Source organism: Aegilops tauschii, chromosome 1 (assembly GCF_002575655.3).
Source record: "Aegilops tauschii subsp. strangulata cultivar AL8/78 chromosome 1, Aet v6.0, whole genome shotgun sequence".
Taxonomy (NCBI): Eukaryota; Viridiplantae; Streptophyta; class Magnoliopsida; order Poales; family Poaceae; genus Aegilops; species Aegilops tauschii.
The window spans coordinates 495,908,074-495,931,785 of NC_053035.3; the positions used below are offsets into that span (position 1 = coordinate 495,908,074).

General features: G+C 47.6%; 3 protein-coding genes and 1 non-coding gene across 4 annotated transcripts; all 4 read right to left on the reverse strand.

The window, feature by feature from the left end:
• Positions 1-12,146: 12,146 nt before the first annotated feature.
• On the reverse strand, positions 12,147-14,907 carry LOC109785426 (probable GABA transporter 2). The gene is made up of 4 exons (XM_020344037.4): positions 14,009-14,907; positions 13,769-13,866; positions 13,160-13,346; positions 12,147-13,042 (listed from the first exon to the last, which is right to left on the reverse strand). Exons 1-4 carry the CDS (start codon positions 14,394-14,396, stop codon positions 12,285-12,287), a joined length of 1,431 nt encoding a protein of 476 aa, XP_020199626.1. The 5' UTR covers positions 14,397-14,907; the 3' UTR covers positions 12,147-12,284.
• Positions 14,908-18,493: 3,586 nt separating this feature from the next.
• On the reverse strand, positions 18,494-18,596 carry LOC120972925 (U6 spliceosomal RNA). The gene has a single exon (XR_005767059.1). It is a non-coding gene; the product is annotated as a U6 spliceosomal RNA (small nuclear RNA).
• A 1,785-nt stretch (positions 18,597-20,381) lies between these two features.
• LOC141026328 (probable GABA transporter 2) lies at positions 20,382-21,617 on the reverse strand. The gene is made up of 2 exons (XM_073502647.1): positions 21,232-21,617; positions 20,382-21,139 (listed from the first exon to the last, which is right to left on the reverse strand). Exons 1-2 carry the CDS (start codon positions 21,413-21,415, stop codon positions 20,382-20,384), a joined length of 942 nt encoding a protein of 313 aa, XP_073358748.1. The 5' UTR covers positions 21,416-21,617.
• An 11-nt stretch (positions 21,618-21,628) lies between these two features.
• Positions 21,629-22,517, reverse strand: LOC109785428 (probable GABA transporter 2). Its single transcript, XM_073506528.1, has 3 exons — positions 22,154-22,517; positions 21,693-21,790; positions 21,629-21,640 (listed from the first exon to the last, which is right to left on the reverse strand). Exons 1-3 carry the CDS (start codon positions 22,515-22,517, stop codon positions 21,629-21,631), a joined length of 474 nt encoding a protein of 157 aa, XP_073362629.1.
• Between the last annotated feature and the right edge of the window lie 1,195 nt (positions 22,518-23,712).

A 23,712-nucleotide genomic window follows, 5' to 3' on the forward strand; every position in this document is an offset into this window, starting at 1 on the left:
GGATCAGCGTGATGACGGGGAAGGGGTTGTCGGCAGCCACCCTCCGCATCGCGGCGAAGGCGCCAGTCTGAGCCGGCACGCCTTGCATGCGCGTGCCCAGCTTGGACTGGAAGAACTCCCCCCAGAGCTCGAGGGTGGGGAGGACGCCGAGGTAGCCTTCGCACAGGGTGACGAAGGCGGACAGCAACACCACCGTGTTCGGGGTGAGGTGGTGCGGCTGGAGTTGGTAGAACTCGAGAAAGGAGCGGAAGTAGGCGCTCACGGGCAAGCCGATGCCGCGCAAGAAATGTGAGCGGAAGACTACCCGCTCGCCTTCCTCCGGCTCCGGCGTAATCTCCTTCGCCGGCGCAAGACGGACCTCCACCTTGTCCGCGCCGGGCAGCCGCCGCGTCTTGCAGAGGAACTCGACGTGATCTTCATGGACGTTGGAGCCGTCCCAATCCCCGCGGAACTGCATGGTGGCGTGGGGCTGGCAAGAATGAGCGCGGCGGCGGAGGATCGAGTGGTGGAGCGGTGCGGCGGCGAGGCGCTGTCGCAAGAAAGAGCAGAAGGAAGAAGATGGTGGAGAGGGAAGGGGCGTGCGAGCGCCTGCCGCTCTCCCCCTCCCCCTACTTATAGCTTCGCACGGTGAAGCCGGGGAGGCGGGGCGTGGGGTGAGACGTGGGATTAACTGCAGCCACTCCCCCCACGCCTCGCGATTATTACGCCCTAAAGGCGTGCCAAAACCGCCGCAGGAAGACGTGCGGGCGGCTTCGGGCCGCAGAGAATCCGCGCCTGGGCCCGGGCGTAGGCATGGCGGGCCCCCGACCTGCGGCGGCGTCCCGTCGCGTGCGTGGGCTGGCAGGCTTTTTAGCCAAGGGATGCCACGTGGTTCGCAGGCGGCAAGTGGCCGGCCCGCGGCCCGGTGCGCGCGCAGGCAGGCTCCCGCCCTCCGACTCCAAAAAAATTCGCCAAGATGGCGCACCCAACCGAAGCCGGCTCCCAGCTGTCGGCTTGTCAAGATAGGAAGCTAACCGAGCTTCTCGACTCCCACCCAACCTCGAAGCTCAATCAGCTTCGGGGACTACTGTCGGAGTAAATGGCCACGGGTAGCCTAACCGACTACCCCTGGCTCTTCAAAAATTATCAGGCCATTTGAGCCTTCAAGCATTCAAGGCATTGGGCCGCCTTCCCCCGGCCGGCAACCCCCGGAGCCGACTCTTAGAAGGCGACCCAGCCTCAGGAACCTCGCCCAAGATAACTACGAGATGGCCGACTCCAGGAAGCCGGCCACGGAGAACGCCGACTCCCAAGAGCCGGCCATGAAGAGCGCCGACTCCAAGAAGCCGGCCAAGACCGCACCCACCAAAACTACGCCCACATAATGGTGACGAGACGGGGTGTGGCCACAGTGCGGCCCACTACCCCCGAATCCCGAAGCAGGCATGGCCACAGGACGCCGTACGGGTCGGCCATCTCCCGTCCGGCTCGGCACTGTAGCCATGCTGGCCTCAACGTCATCCACGACAGATGCCAGTACGGCCCACGGGCGGCGGGCCCCTTTAGCCAGAGAGAGGCACGAAGGCGGCTCGGCCTCCCCCAGTCGGCTAGGGGCGTAGCCGGCCCCCAGAAGCCGGCTACCCCCTTCCCTCAAAACATGTGCCACATTAAGGAGACAAGACGAGGTAAGGCTACAGTGAGAACCCTCAAGGAGGCACACTGTAGCCACGCTTACCTCGACAAAGCCCTCGTCATCAAGGGCGAGGCTACAGTAAACAGCCGCCGACAAGACCCCCAGGCGGTGGGGCCGGCCTGTCGGCCAAGAGGCCGGCGGGACCCACTAGTCGGCGGGCCCCAATGGCCGGCGGAGAAGCCGGCGAGCGCAGACGCTGACGACTGGGACCCATGCCCAGCCGGATTACAATTGTACCCCCGGGGGGTAGGCCTATATAAACCCCCCGGGGCACCCATGCAAAGGGTTGGCTTCTTGGAGTTACACACACACCATATAGAGAGGAAAGTGAGAGCTAGCCTTGCTCTTCTTCCCCCTTGAATCCGACAGCTCTAGGAGCATTTGTAGCTACTCTTTCTGATCTAGTGATCATGCGGAGACCCCGCAGAGCAGGACTAGGGGTGTTATCTCCACGGAGAGCCCCGAACCTGGGTAAGATTCGTCGGCGTGCATGTCTTCGCCTCATCCCATTTCCAGGCACCGGCGACGTCTTACTGGCTCCCACCATGATAAGCCACCCGTTGGCATATGTCGCACCTACCACCCGACAGCGGAATAGGTCTCTAATATTTGCTCCTTTTCCAGTCCAGAATTCCAGCTGCCGGCATTCTCCCTCTTCATGTAAACCTTGTAAAATAAGAGAGAATAGGCATAAGTATTGTGACATAATGTGTAATAACAGCCCCTAATGCAATAAATATCGATATAAAAGCATGATGCAAAATGGACATAGCATGCCCTCCCCACGTACATAAAGGAGGGAGAGGGAGGGAGGCAGCCTAGGGCGCGCCCAAGTAGGAGGAATCCTACTTGGGCCCCTAGTCCAATTCAGCCCCCCTCTACCATATTTGGACAAGGGGGAAAGGAAGGAGGGGGGAGGAGAAGGAAGTAGGAGTCCCACTACATACTTTATTTTTCCTCCTCTCCTTTCCCTTTCTCCCCACGTGGCTGGCCCTATAGGGGGCGCACCAGCCCCTTGTGGGCTGGTGTGTTCCCTTACTTGGCCCATTAAGCCCATATCTTTGTCGGGGGTTGCCCGGAACCCCTTCCGGTGACCCGGTATCACCCGGAACACTTCCGGTGTCCAAATACCATCGTCCTATATATGAATCTTTACCTCTCAACCATTTCGAGACTCCTCGTCATGTCCGTGATCTCATCAGGGACTCCGAACAAACTTCGGTCATCAAATCACATAACTCATAATACAAATCGTCATCGAACGTTAAGCGTGCGGACCCTACGGGTTCGAGAACTATGTAGACATGACCAAGACACATCTCCGGTCAATAATCAATAGCGGACCCTGGATGCTCATATTGGCTCCTACATATTCTACGAAGATCTTTATCGGTCAAACCGCATAACAACATACGTTGTTCCCTTTGTCATCGGTATGTTACTTGCCCGAGATTCGATCGTCGGTATCATCATACCTAGTTCAATCTCGTTACCGGCAAGTCTCTTTACTCGTTCCATAATGCATCATCACGTGACTAACTCATTAGTCACATTGCTTGCAAGGCTTATAGTGATGTGCATTACCGAGAGGGCCCAGAGATACCTCTCCGATACACAGAGTGACAAATCCTAATCTCGATCTATGCCAACCCAACAAACAACTTTGGAGACATCTGTAGAGCATCTTTATAATCACCCAGTTACGTTGTGACGTTTGATAGCACATAAGGTGTTCCTCCGGTATTCGGGAGTTGCATAATCTCATAGTCAGAGGAACATGTATAAGTCATGATGAAAGCAATAGCAATAAAACTAAACGATCATTATGCTAAGCTAACGGATGGCTCTTGTCCATCACATCATTCTCTAATGATGTGATCCCGTTCATCAAATGACAACACATCACTACTAGAGAAAACCTTACTAGTGGCGCTGGTTTTTTACATACCAGTAGCGCGGGCACCCGCGCTACTGCTAGGGCGCTACAGCTATTATTTAACAGTAGCGCGTTTCTAAACAAGCGCTGCAGCTAAAATACTTAGTAGTAGCGCGTCTTTCTCCACCAACGCTACTACTATCATCACGTAGTAGTAGCGCCCTATTTTCTCCCCAGCTAGTACTAGGTAAATAGAAATAAAAAATAAAAAAGCAGTCAGATGCAATATTCATGGAAACCAAGACAAGTCCAGTGCAAATAAACTAAGTTCACAGAACCATCTCACAAACATTAACGACAATACCACATTTAATATAACCACACAATCTCACAAACTCATATATAGTAGTCAACAATGCATGGATAGATCATAGTTGATAAGTCTACTAGGTAGTCATACTAGCATATATATGGTTCAACAGCCACACGCATGCATATGTAGTTCTAGATGATATCGATGACGACCATCATCCTCAAGCCTGGGCGGTGGGTGTTCCTGATAGTAATTAGGATTGCATGTCCAACATGAAGATTCTTGCCGACGAGGAAGATCTTCCACCCAACCGAGTTGAAGTGTGTGCGACCGTCCGTGTCCACGCCGTACGCACAAGTGGTGACGGAGCCCCTCGTGGTAAGGCGTATTCCAGCAGAGCCTTCTTCATCAGGCTTGATACCACAACTCTCAGATAGGCTCTTTGGCAATTTCTGAATAAGAAAAACATATCAATTAATAAGTAGCCTCACACATTCTACACTATCAAAAGATAGTACTACATTTCTGCTAAGCATGAATTCTACTAATAAGTATATATGGATTCTACACTATTAACAGTTCTTTGGATTCTACACGAAGCATATATATCGTCGGATTCACTAAGCATATAGATCATCGGATTCACTAAGCATATATATCATCGGACTCTACACTAAGTATAACAATAAAGCATATATATCATCGGATTCACTAAGCATATAGATCATCGGATTTACTAAGCATATAAGATTCACCAAGCATATATATCATCAGACTCTACACTAAGTATAACAATAAAGCATATAAGATTCACTAAGCATATAAGATTCACTAAGCATATATATCATCGGACTCTACACTAAGTATAACAATAAAGCATATCATCAGATTACTACTGTAAATGCAACATACCATGATATGCCGATCAACCATGGTACTTGTTAGGCGGGTCATGAATGGCACCCCGACGAAGTCAGCACGTGGCGGAATGATGTCCCATAGGTTGCACACCTCCTCCTCACTCAACCTCATTCTTTGAGCTATGATGGCTTCACCAAGTGGGTCGTCATCATCCTCATCATCCTCATCATCTTCATCATCTTCTTCTTTGTTGACATAAATCACGGCCAGCTTGGGTCTTTCAGCTCTGAAGGAGAAGCTGATCAACTCACCACCGGTGATACGCATGTGGGCGATGAAACGGACCCATCCATCTCCTCCCACCTGCGTCATATTTCGTCCTTTCTCGACCTCCATAGTGTAGGGGGCCCCAGGAGCCTCAAAGGTCACAGAGTCTCTGGTCAGCTTGTTGAATTCTGACCTCACATTGCATGGGACGATCTGTGTACAAAAAGCAAAATGATATATACACGATGCATTAATGCCAATAACACTAAAAACAAAATAGTGGTTACTAGTTTCATATAATTTATTACCTCCGCATGAAGAAAACTAGACTCGAAGTAGATACCGAACAGCGTGCCAGTTGCAAGGCTGCTGGCGCACCTTGACTTTCACCGTCGACATGGTGTTGGTGGTGGTGGTGGCACCATTTCCCTAAAGCAATATGATTAAAGGATTAACGATCCAAAAACTAAACATAAAGTTTTCAATACACATCAGGTTTTGAATAATATACACATCAGGTTCACATCATAGAGAATACACATGAGGTTCACCTGGCAAGCAAAATAACAACTAAATTGTAGTTCAGTTCAGACAATAACCTAATAGAGATCATGTAACCCAAACAGAGCCTAATAATAAGATAAATGGCATATAGCCATTATTGCGCAAGCAGACAAGCAAAAGTAGTTCAATTCAGGGGAACACTTTATCTATTCCCACATCCAAAAGTTGAACCAGCTTAGAATCTTTCAAAACAGCACGACACAAGATTCACAAAACACAATAAGTAAACATCCATTCCACCTTTGGCATGAGATGCACAATAATTAAAACTATAAAAGGCAAACACCCCCCTTTTAGATTAGATACAACTCTCTGTCTATCTGTGTTTTCTTTTTCTGAAATTTACCAAAAATGGGCTCACTAACAGCATCAGATGGATAGAAATTTGGGTCCATAGGGGGCTTTGTCAATTTACACCCTGCTCCTTTGCCTAAAGAGGCATTGCAAAATTGACAAAGCCCCCTATGGAGAACAAGGAAGCAAAGTTTATGTACAAAGATTCAGTTGCAGAAACAGAATTCACAAGTGGCTGAAAATGTAGCCAACATTTTCTACTACAAAATATAAGCACCAGACTAAGAGGTAATACAAGGGAAGAACAATCGCACACACAGACAAAATATAAGCATTTTTTTCGAAACGGGTGTTAGCATATATTCAAATGCGCACCATAACAACTTGGCAATTTGAGCATCACCACATACAGATACTCTCTTCAACCTGAAGGAGTATCGAATCAAGCATTTATTTTTCCATGAAACCACATAACAGTGAGGGCTTCTTGGTCATATCTTTATATGCATCACCAAAGAAGCTAGTGGATCAAATTCACACATAGGGTAGCTCACGAGGATACAGACATTTAGACCTTTAAGAAGAACTGGCACAATCAACATCATTCAGATGAAAGGAGGAGCATTCACGACATAACCCTAGTGTCAGGAAAGAACCCCTCTCTAAACCCTAGAACACTAGGCACCGCCGCCGCCGCCACTACTCCAGGGACAGCAGCCAAGTATTGAAACCCAAGTTTCAATTATATGTGCTAAAAGCCTCTACTTCTCTAGCTACTTCTCTCTACTCTCTCCTAAGTTTCGGTGAGCAACAAAAAGCCTCTACTTCTCTCACCTAACCCCTCTCTCTACTCTCTCCCCAATCACGCGAGGAAACAAGACTGGAACACGTCGCATCGAAGTGCAGAGCCACCGTGCAATCCCTAAATCCCTTTCCCCCACGCGAAATCCCAAAACATGGCGAGCCGCCGCGGCAAATCGATTGGAGCCTAGCTAGTGTGGCGCGCGCAGGGAGGAGGAGATCGAGGGGGACTTACGGGGCTGGAGCATCGGAGGAGGCGAGAGACGACCGCGCGTGGTGGCGGTGCACGACACCGTTGACGGGGGTGAGGCGGCCGGGGAGGAACCCTAACCGCGGCGGCGTCGTCGGGCGGAGGGGATTGATTGTGAGAGTGAGGGGGTGTAGGGGGCGCTCGGGCCGGTTTTCTTTTCCTCTAGTAGTAGCGTTGGGTAGAGGATGGCGCTACTGCTAAGCCCACCAGCTGTAGCGCCCGTTCAAAACAAACGCTACAGGTAAGTGGGCTACTGTTTTTGCCCTGCGGCCCATGTAATAGCAGCGCGGCCCATGCTAACAAACGCTGCTGTTATTTATTAGTAGTAGCGTGTTTTCTACCCAGCGCTACTGGTAAATACCAGTAGCGTGGGGTCATAAACAGGCGCTACTGGTAAACTTCTATCTATAAGCATTTTCCTAGTAGTGCATGTCTATGGTCAGGAAACATCACTACTAGGAAAATGCTTATACATAGAATTTTAGCAGTAGCGCATGTTTGGGCGCCCATGCTACTGGTATGTACCAGTAGCGTCGGCCAAAACGGGCGCTACTGCTACTGAATAGCAGCAGCGCTGGTTGGCGCGGGCCGCGCTGCTATTTAGCGGGCCGCCGGGGCCAAAAGGGCAGGCCACTTAGCTGTAGCGTGTGATGTGCGCCGGCGCTACAGCTAGTGAGCTTAGCAGTAGCGCTGGCCCATTACCCGCGCTGCTGTTAAGCCCACTCCCTCCCCCGCGCGCCCCCCGGCCTGCTCGCGCCCCCCGGCCTCATCACTCAGCTCACTCACACACTCCACACTCCTCCCTCAATCCCCCGCGTGCCGCCGTCGACCCCCGCACGTTGTCGTCCCCCGCGCCGGCCCTCCTCCCTGTGTCGGCCGCCCTCACCCGCGCTGGCCCTCCTCCCCGCCGGCCGCCCTCCCCCGCGTCAGCCTCCTCCCCCGCCAGCCGCCCCGGCCACCGCGCCGGCTCTCCCCCCCCCCCCCCCCCCCGCCGGCCCTCCTCCACCGAGAGGTACATCCTCCTCCCTCCTTCCTCCTCCTCCCTAGTTTCTTTTGAACCCTAGCAAGTTGAAAATTTTAGGTTTTTAATCTTAGTTGTTTAATCATAGGAAAATGTAGTATGAAACCTAGCTAGTTAATCTTAGGATAATGTAGTATGAATCTTAGGATAATGTAGGTTTTTAATCTTAGTTGTTTAATCTTAGGTGTCTAATCTTAGTTGTTTAATCTTAGTTGTTTAATCTTAGGATAATGTAGGTTTTTAATCTTAGTTGTTTAATCTTAGGTGTTTAATCTTAGTTGTTTAATCTTAGGATAATGTGGTATGAACCCTAGCTAGTTAATCTTAGGATAATGTAGTATGAATCTTAGGATAATGTAGTATGAACCCTAGCTAGTTAATCTTAGGATCATATTTTGAACTATCACATTTGTTGTTATTTTTTTAGTAAAAACAATTATTCCTGTTATATGCAAATTTGAAGTGGATATATGTCATATTTTGAACATGTCACAATCTTAGTTGTTTAACCGAGTGGCCTATGTTTTGCCAGAAATGTCGATTCGTTTACGTTCTGGCAAATTTCAGGCGCTCGATATGTCCTGTTTTTAGCAAAGGTCATGCCGAATTTTGCTAAGTGTTTATTAATTTTGTTTTCATAATTAAGCATTTTGTTCTTGACGTCGACGATGCCTATCCCGCATCCTCGTCGTCGACTCGGCAGAGGACTCCTGCTTGAGCCGAGGGGCCATGTCCGGGACTGGGCTCCGCCGGGCTGGTACTGGGTTGTGCTACCTTCTGGTGAGCGCAGCTTAGTGAGGAGCCAGCCCGTCGTTGACCTGGAGCTTCTTTGGTGGCGGTCACGTGGGCCTGCATCGGCGGAGATGCTTGAGTCTCCCGCGCAGGTGGTACAGCACCGTGTCACGGAGGAGAACGCGCACGTCCATCACTACATGGTTGCGTTGGCGAACGACCGGTTCTCCAATACCTGGCAGATTCTTTGGGGATCTCACCGGAGCTATGATCCGGTGATGGTTCCTTCTCTTTGGGTGTCCACCGCGGCCCACTGAACCTAGAGGAGCTATTATTCGAGATGTATTAGTGATATTATATGATGATCTTTGCTACAAACTACTATATATGTATTCGATGATGGATTATTAATTACCTATTAGTTATTTGCTTATTGAATGCAAAAGATGAGCGCAGTTTGTGCTACAAACTACTATATATGTATTTGATGATGGATTATATGATGATCTTTACTACAAACTAGGTTCGGTGATGATCTTTGCTACAAACTACTACAAACTACAAATTTTAGGTGTTTTAGTTGTTATATGATGATCTTTGCTACAAACTACTATATATGTGTTCGATGATGGATTATTAATTACCTATTAGGAAATGTCTGACGACGAAAGGGAATTCGCTATGTGCGAGTACTGCGAAGATGAGCGCGGTCTGTGCGACAGGCCTCACCTGGTAGAAGGTCGGCGCTTCAGCATCAAGCTCCAAGAGACCTTCGATGTTGAAACGGTACGCAACGATGACAAGTGTTTTTTGTTATTTTTTGCACGACTTCTCTGCTTCTTCAACGTGTAATTTCCGTCTTCTACAATTCGTCTAGCTTATCCCATGCCATGCAAGACGCTATGTCTTGGAGAAGATGGGTTTTGAAGATCATGAAAGCATGGAGACAAAGATAATTCAACTAAGGACCCATCATGGTTATGATTTTGCTGTAAATCTATACAATTCTGTGAACTCATCCAATTTTGGTTGCCTAAGTTGGGAAGCCCTTTGCAAGGCGTATGATTTTCATGAGGGTATGCTTCTCACCTTCGATCTTGGTGATCCTGACATCGACGAAAATAATATGACCATTTGGGTCCTTCTTGACACGCTTCCAGTTCTACCGCTGTGTGAGTTTCTCAAACATATTTATTAAGTAATTTATATTGTTTATTTCAAAATATTTGACAGCTTATTTCCATTAACAGCTTATTTTCATTCTTCAAAAAATGTACGGAAAATGGTAGACAGAACCTACTACTACAATGATGAAGCACAATTAACTTATAAGGAGAAAGATGGTCTTATCGCATTTTTTACTAATCTTGAGAATTACAGTAGCTATTATCAAACTCCTCCACATTATGGTCAATACGTGCCACTAGTGCACGTGTTGAACTACGGTAACATCAATGAAGATAGCATGGTAAGATTTTCTACTATTACGACATCCGTGCATCTTTTGCATAAATTCTTCTAAAACTAAACTACATTGCTAACTACAAAGTTATTACTATGTTTTTGAACAGAAATCCCGATGGATTGTGTGCCTCACCTGATGTTGCCGAGAGGTCGCGTTGATGTTATGAGCTTACAGCCACCACGGCCAGGTCAGCCGCAGTATCCACATCACTCCTGTCCATACCGGATTTCTAAAAGCGAGGAAGCCATGATAATAAATGATTTCAAAAAATGTTTGAACCATCGTAGAGAGCTACTTGGAAGCAACATTTTGCATAGGCCAAGACTTGGAGACAGGATGATCTCCGTTCTTTATTATGGAGAGTCAGTTTTCCTTAATGGAGAGTCAATGCCTATCTTGTTTTATGATATTTTACCTAAGAGAGGGTAGAGTAGGTCCTATGAGAGGAGTAGGTCGTAGCTAGAATGTGTTATTATGTGCTACAATGTGTTAGTGTTGATGATGAGGAGGAGGAGTTGTGATTATGACTAGTGACCAACTTGTTATATGATGTCTAATTGACGAACATTGTTTGGTGGTGATGACAAGTGGTAATGAATATGCTATTTAAGCAGACTAGTTCATGATGAGTTGTTATTGTATAAAAGATATATCTGTTTAAACATGTACATCGCCAAAATGCTAAAAAAAACATAAATTTTAGCAGTGACGTGGACCAAAATATTACCAGCAGTGCTCATTTACCAGTAGCGCTCTCCAGTGCCGCGCTACTAGTACCTGAACTTACCAGTAGCGCTGGCCTAAAAAAGCGCTACTGCTACAAAATAGCTGTAGCACCGTAGCAGTAGCGTTGGCGCCCGCGCTACTGGTAGCTCAAAAACCAGCGCTACTGGTAAGGTTTTCCCTAGTAGTGCATAACCATCTTTGATTAACGAGCTAGTCAAGTAGAGGCATACTAGGGATACTCTGTTTTGTCTATGTATTCACACATGTACTAAGTTTCCGGTTAATACAATTCTATCATGAATAATAAACATTTATCATGATATAAGAAAATATAAATAACAACGTTATTATTGCCTCTAGGGCATATTTCCTTCAAAATGTATACTACATTCCTGTAAATTTTCATGATGAAATATGCTTTGGTGTGAGCTGCGCAAAAATTATATGGTGTACTCCCTACGTCCTTGAAAGAGTATACTTTCAACTTTGTCGAAAAGTCAAACTTTTTTATGTTTGACCGTATTTATTTATACAATAAACCAATATTTGTGCCATCAAATTAGTAGCATTACATTCATGATAAAATATATTTTCATCATATACCTATTGGTTTGACAAACATTGATATATTTTAGCACAAACTCGGTCAAACTTTTAAGATAGTTTGACCCTCCAACCAAGTTGGAAGTACACTCTTTGAAAGACGGAGGGAGTAGTAAATTGTGCATGAGCTAGAAATACATGATTTTTTGGGGTAGTTTTCACCAAAACTTATTTTCATCATGAAAACTGATGGAGATGTGGTGTACATCACTAGGCTTTTCTTTTCAGAGTTTTTTTTAATTTTGAAATATTGCTTTTGTGTTTTTCACAAATCAGGGCGTCAGCCGCCATGAGTCCGGGACCAAAAATAATTTTCGCAAAGTATTTGGATACTGTAAGCTGGACCCATTTCCAACATATGGAGTTATTCATGTGTTCTTTATGTGCAGCGAAGTTCATCATGTCGTTATTGTCTGCAATTGCTGAAGGTCTTTTTGCCCCTACGTACGTTGTGTTGTGATGTGATATTATGATGCTTACCGATTATTCCATTGTTTTGAAATGAGCCTGTGTAGCTGGACCTGATCAGGGATGCAACAAAAGTACCTAAAAAAATAGAACCATGTGAAGTGTGTCTTTTTTAGGTTATTTCTTGAGAGACCATGAATATTTACAATTGTTAAATCAAATTATTGAGCAAATTACAGAAAAACAAATATATCAGAACTCTTTTTGTGTTGCTCAGAGAAATATTCAGCATATTGTAACACAGAACCATATATTCGATGATTTGGATTGTGTGGTAGATGGTCCACGCGCGGCCTACTTTAGTTGAGATATATAAAAAGAACTTCCCCTAAAAATGATAAAATGACCTACAAAGGGGACAAGAAACTAATTCAGCTGATGACATGGTCACTGAACAGCTTGAACTGTCCGGCGTCGAGCACAAGCTTCCGCACGGACGCAATGGCGCCAATGATCCCAACACCGGTGAACAAGGCCATGATAGCCACGTTGATTACGTACACCGCCGACCTCTTAGGCGGGGCCAACGCCATGTTGTACATGACGACGGGGAGCACGAAGTCGAGCGGGATGAACCCCAACGCACCGACCACGCCCACGATGTCACCGAAGAACGGCAGGGCCGCCGCCACAAATGCGCATGCCGCAACGTACAAGGTCCGCAGCGCCACCCGCGGCGCCAGGTTCCGCCATGAGAACCTTCCATGGCCCGCGTCTGCCGACCCTTTCTCCATGATCTCGTAGGCCACTTGCGAGTACACCAGCGCAATGGCCAGGAGCTGGAGGAGGACGAGCACGACGGCGAGGCCGAGGAGCCATGTCGGTGCCAGAGAGGGTCCCGAGTCCGGCATCAGGCTCTGCAGCGCATTGGACTGCACCTTGTTGCCGAAGGCCCAGTAGCCAGAGATGGCCGACAGGTAGAAGGTGAAGAAGACCACAGTGTAGCACAGCACCAGCGCCTTCACCATCTTCCCCGCCGCTGGTGGCGCCAGGGTGGCTTGGATCTCAGGCAGGATGCCGTTGCCGAACACGGTGGCCAGGATCGAGATGGAGAGGAAGGCGTCATACATCTTCCCGGACTTTGACGGGCTCAGCGAGTAATCTTTCACCGGAGCATTGCTCATCATACCTGTTAAAAATTCAGATCTAAGACTGACCAAATTTTTTTTCTTCCTAGCTCTTTTTCATCTCAGAAACATCAAGTACAACATAGACGTAAACACGTGATGCACGCAGGATCACATACCTGCCCGAATGCACGCGCCCGATATGAGGATGGTGTAGCCGAAGGCTAGGACTAGGGACCCGAGGTTGATATACCGCAGCGAGTGGAATGACGGCATCTGCGAGAAGAGCGACAACACGACGGCGACGATGATGATGAAGTGGTACAGCTTCAGGGTACCATTCGGCGCCAAGCTCTCGTACATAATCTGCACCCGTTGACATGTAAACGTATAGCCAAGGTGCAATAGACATATCAGTTAGGCACATAGCTTGGTAAACATTTTGTTTCTCTACAACATTTTATTGTGCTTTTTGACACGATCTATTCCTGCAACCATTATTAGTTGTGCAATGCTTTTCGTTTACATTGAACATTTACTTTATTAGCAAGCAGAGGTGCACAGTTAAGGTAAACATTTTGTTTCAGTTTCTGACACGATCTATTTGTGCCATCATTTATATACTGTATGTTGCAATGTTTCTGGTTTACATTAACATTGGACTTCACAATGGTTACACCGTCTACCAGAGATTTTACAGTAAAACCTGGGAGATCATCAGGCCACCAATCGTGCGACGCTAACAGCTGAATAGAATTTTGTGGAAATCAATCCATGTTATCGTTTACCTGGAGGCAGTTGCCGGCGATGAGGATGCTGCCGATGGTGATGCCGGCGTTGATGGCGGTCTGCACGGTGACCACCGCGTAGAACACCCACCCGGACCCTGCCACACCACACCGATCCAAAACAGCACATCATTCACGCCGCTCATTATACTTGGCCCACGATTATTATTAGCACATTAATGGCGGCAGTCGAAGCACCAGCAGACAATTAAAGTATGTACAAACACGGAAGGCACGTACCGAGGACGTCGGCGGCGAGCTCCCGGAAGCGGATGTGGCGGCGGCCGGCGGCCTCGCGGTGGTCGAGCACGCGGGACATGAGGTAGTAGGTGTAGAAGGTGACGGCGGCGACGGCGGTGAGCGCGGCGAGGCCGAGCGCCCAGCCCATGCCGCGGAGCGCGTACGGCAGCGTGAGCACCGTCGGGCCCACCATGGCGGTGGTGAGGTGGAACCCCGCGTGCCACCACGTGCCCTTGGACTCCAGCACGAACGCCGCGCCCGCGTCCCCCGCCGCCGGCTTCCCGTCCTCGCCGCCGCCGTAGGAGGCGGAGGGGGTCATGGCGCGCCCCGTCGACGGCGACACCAGGAACGGGCTGGCCCCGGTGTGCCCGGCCATGTTCGGATCCATCGACCCTTCCCGCCGGTCAAGACTCTCGATCGATCGATCGTCGCGGCGTCAGATTAAGCGCTTGCACTAAGCCGGGCGCGCGAAGAGGGCATGAGCGGAGAGGAGAAGGAAGGTGTGGAGCGGGATTAATGGCGCGGGATCTCGGGGAGATCGTGGCTGCTACGACTGCTACTAATTAATTGGCGCGCTCGTGTTCTTGCTGGATTGTAACTAGGCGGGGCTGGATGACGTGGAGGAATTGGATTGAGCTACAGATCCGGACGGACAGGCGGCCGGGGGAGCTCCCCTTCTTCTCTTGTTTACTTTTCTCAGCTCAATTTTGCAGTGGAGAAGGAAGAAGAAGAAGGTCAAACCAATTCGTCCAGATCCAGATAAAATAGTCGATTTATAGGACAATACGAGGTGTGGAGTGCACCCAACAAGTTGCTGCCTGCATGCGTGCCGTGCCACACAACTGTCTGCCCATATCTATCCACCAATCCTCTCCGGGATCGGGGAGCAAGACGACAACACCTGGTGAGCGCCATACGTACAACTAAACCCGGGCATGGACAGCTCGGCCCGAAAAACCCGGGCCGGGCCGGGTCGGGCTTGATGTTTGGGCCAGGCTCGGGCCTTGTTTTACAGCCCGAAAGATAGTTCGGGCTGGGCTCGGGCTTCATTTTTTCTGTATTTCAGGCCGGGCTTTCGGGCTTCGGACTGGGCTTGCACATGTGTACACTAAAAAATAGCGTTCGGGCCGGGCTTTCGGCTTCAGGCTTGATTTAAGGCCGGGCTTGGGCTTGAAAACAGGGAGTATTTCGGGCTTCGGGCCAGACTCGGGCTTGGGAAATGAAGGTTGGGCTTTTACAAGCCCGGCCCGACGTTTGCCATGGTTTACGTACAAGTATAAATACACGCATGTGGTGGGATATGTATGGGTTGTTTCTGGCTATTTATATATGGTACTGACGTAAATGAATGCTTCCTTTCTTGGCTTGTCCTATGTTTATCGACGTTTTAGTAGCTACCAAAAGTGTAAAATAAACACGTCAAAAAAAAGTGTAAAATAAGAAGGGCATTAGGGGATATTCTCCAATGCATTTCTTATTATCCATACAAGCTACAAACAATATGGTTATCTCTGCCAATTAATGTTTGTGTAACTCTGAAATTTTAGGGTGATTTGATTATAATTAAACTACTCCCTTCAATCCATATTTAATGGTTGATGATTTAGTACTAAAACTTTATATTGAATCAGCGACAATTAATATCGATGGGATGCGAGTAGAAAATATGTGAATTGGGGAACGTCATCTTGTACGATGGAGAATGAGCTTTGGTCCTTGGGTGCAGTGGCGGAGCTACGGTAGAAAACAAGGGCGGCCGGTACAAAGGAAGACCCATAATTTTCAAGCTCATGGCTGAGTTTACTCTCAAATCTCCACTGTAATTGCTATGAGCTAGGCGGGCCACGGCCGATTTTATCAACACGTAGCTCCGCCAGTGCTTGGGTGATCCTTCTACCTGGCAGCTGTTTGCTTCATGTCCTCGTAGAAAACAAGTCTGCCTGGCCAGGTCGTCCCCGCTAGGTGATTAGCCTGGTTCAACTAGGAATAAAAAATTCAATAGAGAACATTTAGCCCAGACAACCTCATTAGCCTAGTCCAGGCGTCCCTCTCCAAGTGCCTGGTGTGCTACAACAACAGCCTAGCACTAAGTAATGCTCAGTAAATTATATGTCTATTCTTTGAGAATATTTTAAACAGTCGACTCACACCAGCCAGGCGAACCAGCCTGTAGTTGGATGGTTAGAGGGACAATGGTATCCCCAGCCCATCAGGGTCATGTCCTGTTGCTCGCATTATTTCTAGATTTATTTTAGAATTTCCGGCGATGCATTTCAGTGAGAGGAGATGTTCCCGTCGATGACGAGGCGCCTATGATGACTTCGTAAATCTTAAGATGATATGTCGGCTCAGTCTCTCGAAGGTGCTCATAGGGATAGGGTGTGCGTGTGTGTGCGTTCATAGAAGTGAGTGTATGCGCGTATTAATGAACGCTTGCGTCTGTACTGTGTTCAAAAAGAAAACTCACACCAGCCAGGCAAGGGCAAGAACCAAACATGCGGGTGGTAGCTAGCCTGGCCAGGCAAATTTTTGCTTCGTCCCGGGCGTTATCTAGGTACCTTATTTTCTTAGGCACACTGGCTAGGTCTCCAACCAAACATGCTCTGCGTGTGTGTGAATAAAGCAAATCGGTATCATTACTGCTCCCTTTGTTCGTACATATAAGATGTTTTAACTTTTTTCTGAATCGGATGTATATAGACATGTTTTAGTGTATTTGTTTACTCATTTCAATCCAAATTTAGTTTATATTAAAATATCTAAACATTTTATACTATTTGTGAACAGAGGGAGTAACTACTAAGAGCATGAGTTGTTGCTTTCGATAGCTCTTATCTATGTAACTATCATACTTTCTGAATTTCCTAAACTGCGTGGCAGCCTTTCGATGGCTTTTCCTTGTGTTTTCAAATATTAAATAGGATGGAAAAGGAGCCCGGCAAATCCCACGCCCCCATGCCGCTATCACTTCGTTGGACAAATGACACTATATACCCATACATGTAATATTTGCTAAGTCGGAATGGAACATTTAGGATTGTCAAGTCAATATGATAAGCAAAGTATGAAAATCACAGACACTCAAGCTCTTTTTTTTTAAAGAACTATTGGGCATCTTGTAACCCTTTTTCTTTTGCCAATTTTACTTTATTGACACACTAGAGTATCTGCCATGGGACTTGATTCTCGTGAATGAAGCAAATCTATACAATCACCAACCGCACGAGCCGATTTGAGTTTCGACAATTTTTATCTTTGCATCTTTTCCTGATTGTTTCTTGACTAAAACATGGTCTTTCGATAGCTTTTCCTCGTATTCTCAAGAACTACAAGTTATGTAAAAGGAGAACAATAATACCGCACTCTTGATGCTCCTAGCACTTCGCCGGAATTACAAAGGACCCCCACCATGTTATATAAACTCACGTGTAGAATGCTTTTTGGGGGTATTTAGGGCTATCAAAACAAGATTTTGAGAAAATCAGTTCTTTCTAAATACTTATTACAACCCACTATCTATTTTTTTCCTGATCACAAGGTTTGCTACATCTGTAATTCATGCATCAGCTCCTATCACCAGTTCCTACTAATGCAATCAAGAGATTGTGCCCATGTTTAATGCAGAATTTTCTTCCCTCCCCACCAACTACTCATATACTTCCCTCATCTTCGGCAAGTTTGCCACCATCTCTTTGCCTCCGCGCAATGGCATGCTGCGACTACATTCATATTGGTCACGCGTTGAGGTCGTCATAAGATGAGAGGGGTAAAGAAACTTCTGCCATAGGCATTACATGTGTCATGCTTTGACAATCTACCATGTTACCAATAACCTTCAATAAATCAGTTACCTCTTTTATGTGAGTGATGCGAGTCAATATGTGAATACGAGTTGTCATGTACTATGATTAATGTTAGTTTTTTCTTTAACTTTGTATTGATATATTTGGTTATCCTGACGATCAAATGTAGGATCACCAAAATGTTCAAATCTAATTTATTTTGCATAATAAAGATCACTAAAGGTTTATGCTGTTTGTCTTTGACAAGGAAACCATATGAATTCATTCTCCGGGGTATAATTCTCAACATATCCTACAGTTGAGATTGAGATTTAGTTAGGGTTCCAATTACTGGAAACATAAGGTGGTGAAGACATACTGAAATAGGAAATGTAGAAGGCAGCCGATCTGCACGTGGCTTGGAAAATGGGGGCAAAACAGTGAGTGGAATATCCATTTAAGACTTGGTTGTAGAGATGAGAAGAGGCTGAGGAAACTGCAGGGATCTGTCTCTCAGAAAACAGAGGATTTTCTTGGGCTGAGCAGCTAGTATTGACTGAATGGTGTGGCAGAGGGAATACTGGCGGAGAGAAGGGTCTCGATGTAATTACGACAAGGGAAGGCAAAGCCGCTGAAAGAAGGATCCAGGGGCATAGATGCAAGAGAAAAAGAACGTCCCAGGGACCGGCGCGCGAAATCTTAAAAAAATTTGGACCATTTCTCGATTTGTGCGTGTCATCCTTGCGCAGGGGCCATGCTAATCTTCTCTGTATCGTTCCAATTTTATCGGATGTCCCCGAAGGGACGAGTATAGCAGTCGCGCTCGAGCTTATAAACCGGTCGAATCGTTCTTGTGTAGCCGAGGTGGGACTAAACAACCTTACACTGCTGTGTTTGCTCTCCCCGGCCGCGCCCGCGTGAGCGAAGGAGCCCGATCCTGAAGGCCCAAAAGCCCATCAGTAGACTAACATGGGCTGCATCCCATTACGTGGCCCAAACCAGCAGGGAGCCAGAGCGTAGTGTTTTTCTTCCTCTGCGTCGTAGGTGCCACACGCCTCCACATTATCGTGTTGTGTTGTGATACATATTTGTGGATGGGGACTGATGGGCGCCGGCGCACCGGCCTAAAGTTTCGGCCGGTCGCGCGTAGGTCGTCCGATTCGATTATTTTAATCCGTCCGATCGTCTGGCACGTCGTTCTTTTTTCTTTTGTACGCTAGTGGCCCACCTGCATCGCCCGGAAGTCGCTTGTCCCATGCGCCGTGGATGTTGCATGCTGTCACGTGGGTGGAGCCCATCCAAATGATGATTGTGACTTCTCTCTGCTATGTGCACACAATAGTTTCAATCAAAAAATGTACATTGAAGATCTGCGCTTGTTGTTAAACTGTATTTGTATGTAGCATTGCAGCAAAAATTCACAACAAAAATCAAAAAACACAAATAAAAAAATCATATGTTTTGTAGCATAATTTCTGTACTTTTACAATGAAAAAAGAACATATGTAGCATTGTGCAAAAAAAGTTCACAACAAAAAACAAAAAAATATGGAAGCAAAATTGTTATATGTTTTGTACATATTTTCCAGTATAAATTTACAACTAAAAAAGCACTCATGTAGCAGTTCGCTGGGCCATTGCAGCTTTCATGGAAGCGCGAGCCTCCAGGAAGATTTTTTCTATCGCCGGTTGAAGCCTTTTTCGTATACAATTGAAGCTTTTTTTGTCAACGGTTATAGCTTTTTCCATTGCACAGTGTCCTGGTTGAATCTTTTGCATCTACCGTTGAAGCTTTTTCTGTCAACGGTTGAAGCTTTTTTCGTTGCACAGTATCCTGGTTGAAGCTTTTGCATCTACGGTTGAACCTTTTTCTGTCAACGTTTCCAGCATTTTTCTTTTTTCAGTGCCTCGTTGAAGCATTTTTTATCCATGGTTGATGCATTTCTGTCAATGGTTGCAGCACTGAGTGGCCCCTAGATTCCGCTATCTTCGATTGAAACTTATTAATGATTGGTTGTGGTTGTAGCTTTGCGGGTTGCACAAAACTGGCTGCAGCACTCATGCAGCAAAAAGATAATGCTGATTCCAGCGAAAGATCACCACCGGTTCCAGTAAAAGATCTTTGTGGTTGTTGCGTTGGTGGGGGAGTAATTTTAGATGTATGGGGACTGAAGAGGTAAGGTGAGAGGCAGAAGCGATAAGGCCAGAGGAAAAGTAAGGAGAGAAAAAAAACGTAGGAAGAGATCAGAAAATCGCTTGAGGCCCACAGAACGCATGTGCCTGTTCCCACGTGATAGAGCGAGCGAGCGAGGGGCGACCGGCCGAGCGCTCGGCCGGTCGTCCGGTGGGAAACGTTTCCCTTTGTGGATTGTGGTGAATTGTCTCGACACGAGATTATTCGAGCTTGCGATTCTCTAGCTGTTTGCAGCAATCTAGCCCCAACATTTTGACCTACTGAATAAGTCTGATACTCTTGTTTAAAAAAAAAGAGTCTGAGATTCCAATACATAACTAGATATCCGATGAGAGATTTCGCAAAAAAAAAAAGATATCCAATGAGAGAGGTCGTGTGATAGGAGCAAGAAATTAATTCATTTGACGACATGGTCGTTGAAGAGCGTGAAACGCCCGGCGTTGAGCGCGAGCTTCCTCACGGATGCGACTGCGCCAATGACCCCGAGGCCGGTGAACAAGACCATGATCGCCACGTTGGTCACATACACCACCGACCTCCTAGGGGGCGACACTACCATGTTGTACATGACGACGGGGAGTATAAAGTCGAGCGGGATGTACCCCACGGCGCCGATCACGCCCACAATCTCGCCGAAGAACGGCAGCGCCGCCGCCACGAACGCGCATAGCGCCACGTACAAGGTCCGCATCGCCACCCGTGGCAACAGGTTCCGCCACGAGAACCTCCCCCGCGTCGCGTCTGCCACCCTTTTCTCCATGACCTCGTACACCACCTGCGCGTAGAGAAGCGCGATGGCCAGGAGCTGGAAGAGGACGAGCACAACGGTGAGGCAAAGCAGCCACCTTGGGGCCAACGAGGGTCCCGTCGCCGGCATCAAGCTCTGGATGGCGTTGGACTGGACCGTTTTGCCGAAGGCCCAGTAGCCGGTGATGGCTAGTGGGTAGAAGGTGAAGAATGCCACCGAGTAGTTGATCACCAGCGCCTTCACCATCTTGCCGGCCGCCGGAGGTACCAGCGTGGCCTGGATCTCCGGCAGGATGCCGTTCCCGAACGCCGCGGCTAGGATGGAGACGGAGAGGAAGGCGTCGAAAGTCTTCTCCGACTTGGATGTGCTCAGCGAGTAATCTTTCGCCGGAGCGTTGCTCGAGAGACCTATTATAGACAAGATATTTTTATTCTAATTTTTTTGAAACATAACATAGACATGGACACATATATGCATCATTGTTGATATTTGTGCGTACCTGCCCGAATGCAAGCGGCGGAGACGAGGATGGTGTAGCCAACGCTAAGGACCAACGAGCCGAGGTTAATGTACCGCAGCGAGTGGAATGACGGCATTTGGGACAAGAGAGCTAGCACAGAGGCGACGGCGACGATGAAATGGTACAGCTTCAAAGGGCCATATGGCACCAAGGTCGTGTACATAATCTGCACAATTATACAAATGTCGAAGGAAGATGAGTAAGATTAGCTACTTGGAGTGACATAGCTAGAGGATTTTTATTGTATAGTATAAGATAAAAATAGCGAGCAAATAACCATTTATGATATTCAAAAAAATCCGATATCAAAAGCAACAGAGACCAAATATTCATTACCATAAAATTGAAGGAGTATCTGATAAGTGTCATCACCGAGCTAATAAGTTCTCTGAAACGAAATGAATGTGCGTTCACAGGTCATTCAAGAAGTGGGTGGTCACCTGTAGAGAATTGCCGGCGAGCAAGATACTTCCAATGGTGACCCCGACGTTGATCGCACCCTGCACGGCCACCATCAGGTAGAACGCCCATCCAGACCCTACCAAAAATCCAAAACCACACCGCTCATTAGTAGGTTCATATCAACTAGCAGCAGTACGCTGCTAGTACCTACCTCACTTCAATTCTATAAGGTACACATGAGTTTTTCAAGATCATCAATCGGGTTTTAGTTTGATGAGAGTGGTTTTTTACTAGTTTGATACTCCCTTCGTTCCATAATATAAGAACCTTTTTAACACTAGTGTAGTGTAAAAAACACTCTTATATTATGGGACGGAGGGAGTATATATTTGGTCGATCAAACTGATGATCTATAAATACTTGCTCCTAGTAAGCTGAAGAGAGTGACTAGTGGTGATGAAAGAGGTATATGGTATGCTTGGTGTACGGTATTGCTTACCCAGGACGTCGGCGGCGAGGTCGCGGAAGCGGATGTGGCGGCGGCCGGCGGCCTCGCAGTGGTCGAGCACCCGGGACATGGCGTAGTAGGTGTAGAAGGAGACGGCGGCTAGCGCGGAGAGCGTGGCGAGGCCGAGCGCCCAGCCGATCCCCCGCAGCGCGTACGGCAGCGACAGCACCGCCGGCCCCACCATGGCGGTGGTGAGGTGGAACCCCGCGTGCCACCACGTGCCCTTGGACTCCAGCACGAACTCCGCCCCCGCGTCCCCCGCCGCTTTCCCTTCGCCGTCACTGCGGCGGGTCGCGGCCTCATCGGCGACGGCCGCGGAGGGGGAGGACACCGCGGGTCCGGTGCGCGCGGCCATGGGTGTATCCTTCTTTCCTTTACCTTCGCGGCCGGGCTGATGGATTGTAGTCCGTCACGGCGTCACCATGCATGCGCAGATACATAGTACATGGAGACCGGCCGGCGATGAACGTAGCTCAGTCAACCAATGCTGGCGAGCTGGGACAAGGGAGCACAGCATACACGACTTGAAAGAAGATTGCTCCCGCAGTCGTAGCTCGCAGGGTCACAACTCACAAGTGAGGTAAAAGTCTAGAGACGCATGGCATGGATGGAGGTGAGGCTGGCTAGGTCACACACATATATCACACGGAGCAGTAGGTGCCGGCGGTTACCACGGGCCTGACCGCAAGTCAAATATATAAATTACTATCAACATGGCATTTTTCAAACCTCGGAGGTGAATGATGGATCATAGTATAACAACAGTGGCCCCATCCAGTTGCTCAAAGATGGCATTTTCAAACACGAGAATCATATTGTATACCAACATGGCATGGTTTCATGCGGTTCACCTTGACCATGTCGCATTTCGTGACCTACTCGGCACGGTCAAGCCCGAGGGCTGCTACTTCCGGCGGTGCCTAACTCGTTCGTAGGAGTACGGTGTCGTACCGTACTCTTTTTCTATCAAAAAAAAAATGCATCCAGACGCAAGGCCTCTTGTGTTTTCTCAGGGGGGATAAAATTACCACTGATATGGCTAAAGGAAACATTCAAAGTTGGACATGGTACACGCCTACAACAAGGTTCAACTACTGACAGGGCACTTCAGAGACTGACTGGGTCGTACCAACTGAACCCAAAGCCAACACTTCCAACGCATATGCTCTGCTTTCTCTCTGAATATACATAGTTTAATCTAGTGTGTGAGTAAGGCAACCCCAACTGATCTAGTCTACTCCAAATAAAGAGGAAGAAGATAACCAAGCCCTGATTAATTTCCACGTGACTCAGATTGTCAAATATGCAAAAGTTTATCTATTTCAGCTTCCAGCTTGCCCATGTGCCGGCAACATACATTGACCAGGGAAAACACACAGGGTTTAACCGCTCTTCAAACAAGAAAACTGACAATAATGGAAATACAGTTGCGACAGTATACACATTTGCGTTATTCCAACCATGTTCCAAAATGACAAAAAAATAATACGTACTTTTGAAGGATGGGTGGTACAGGTGTATTGCACAAAGCATGGTTGCAATTCACAGAG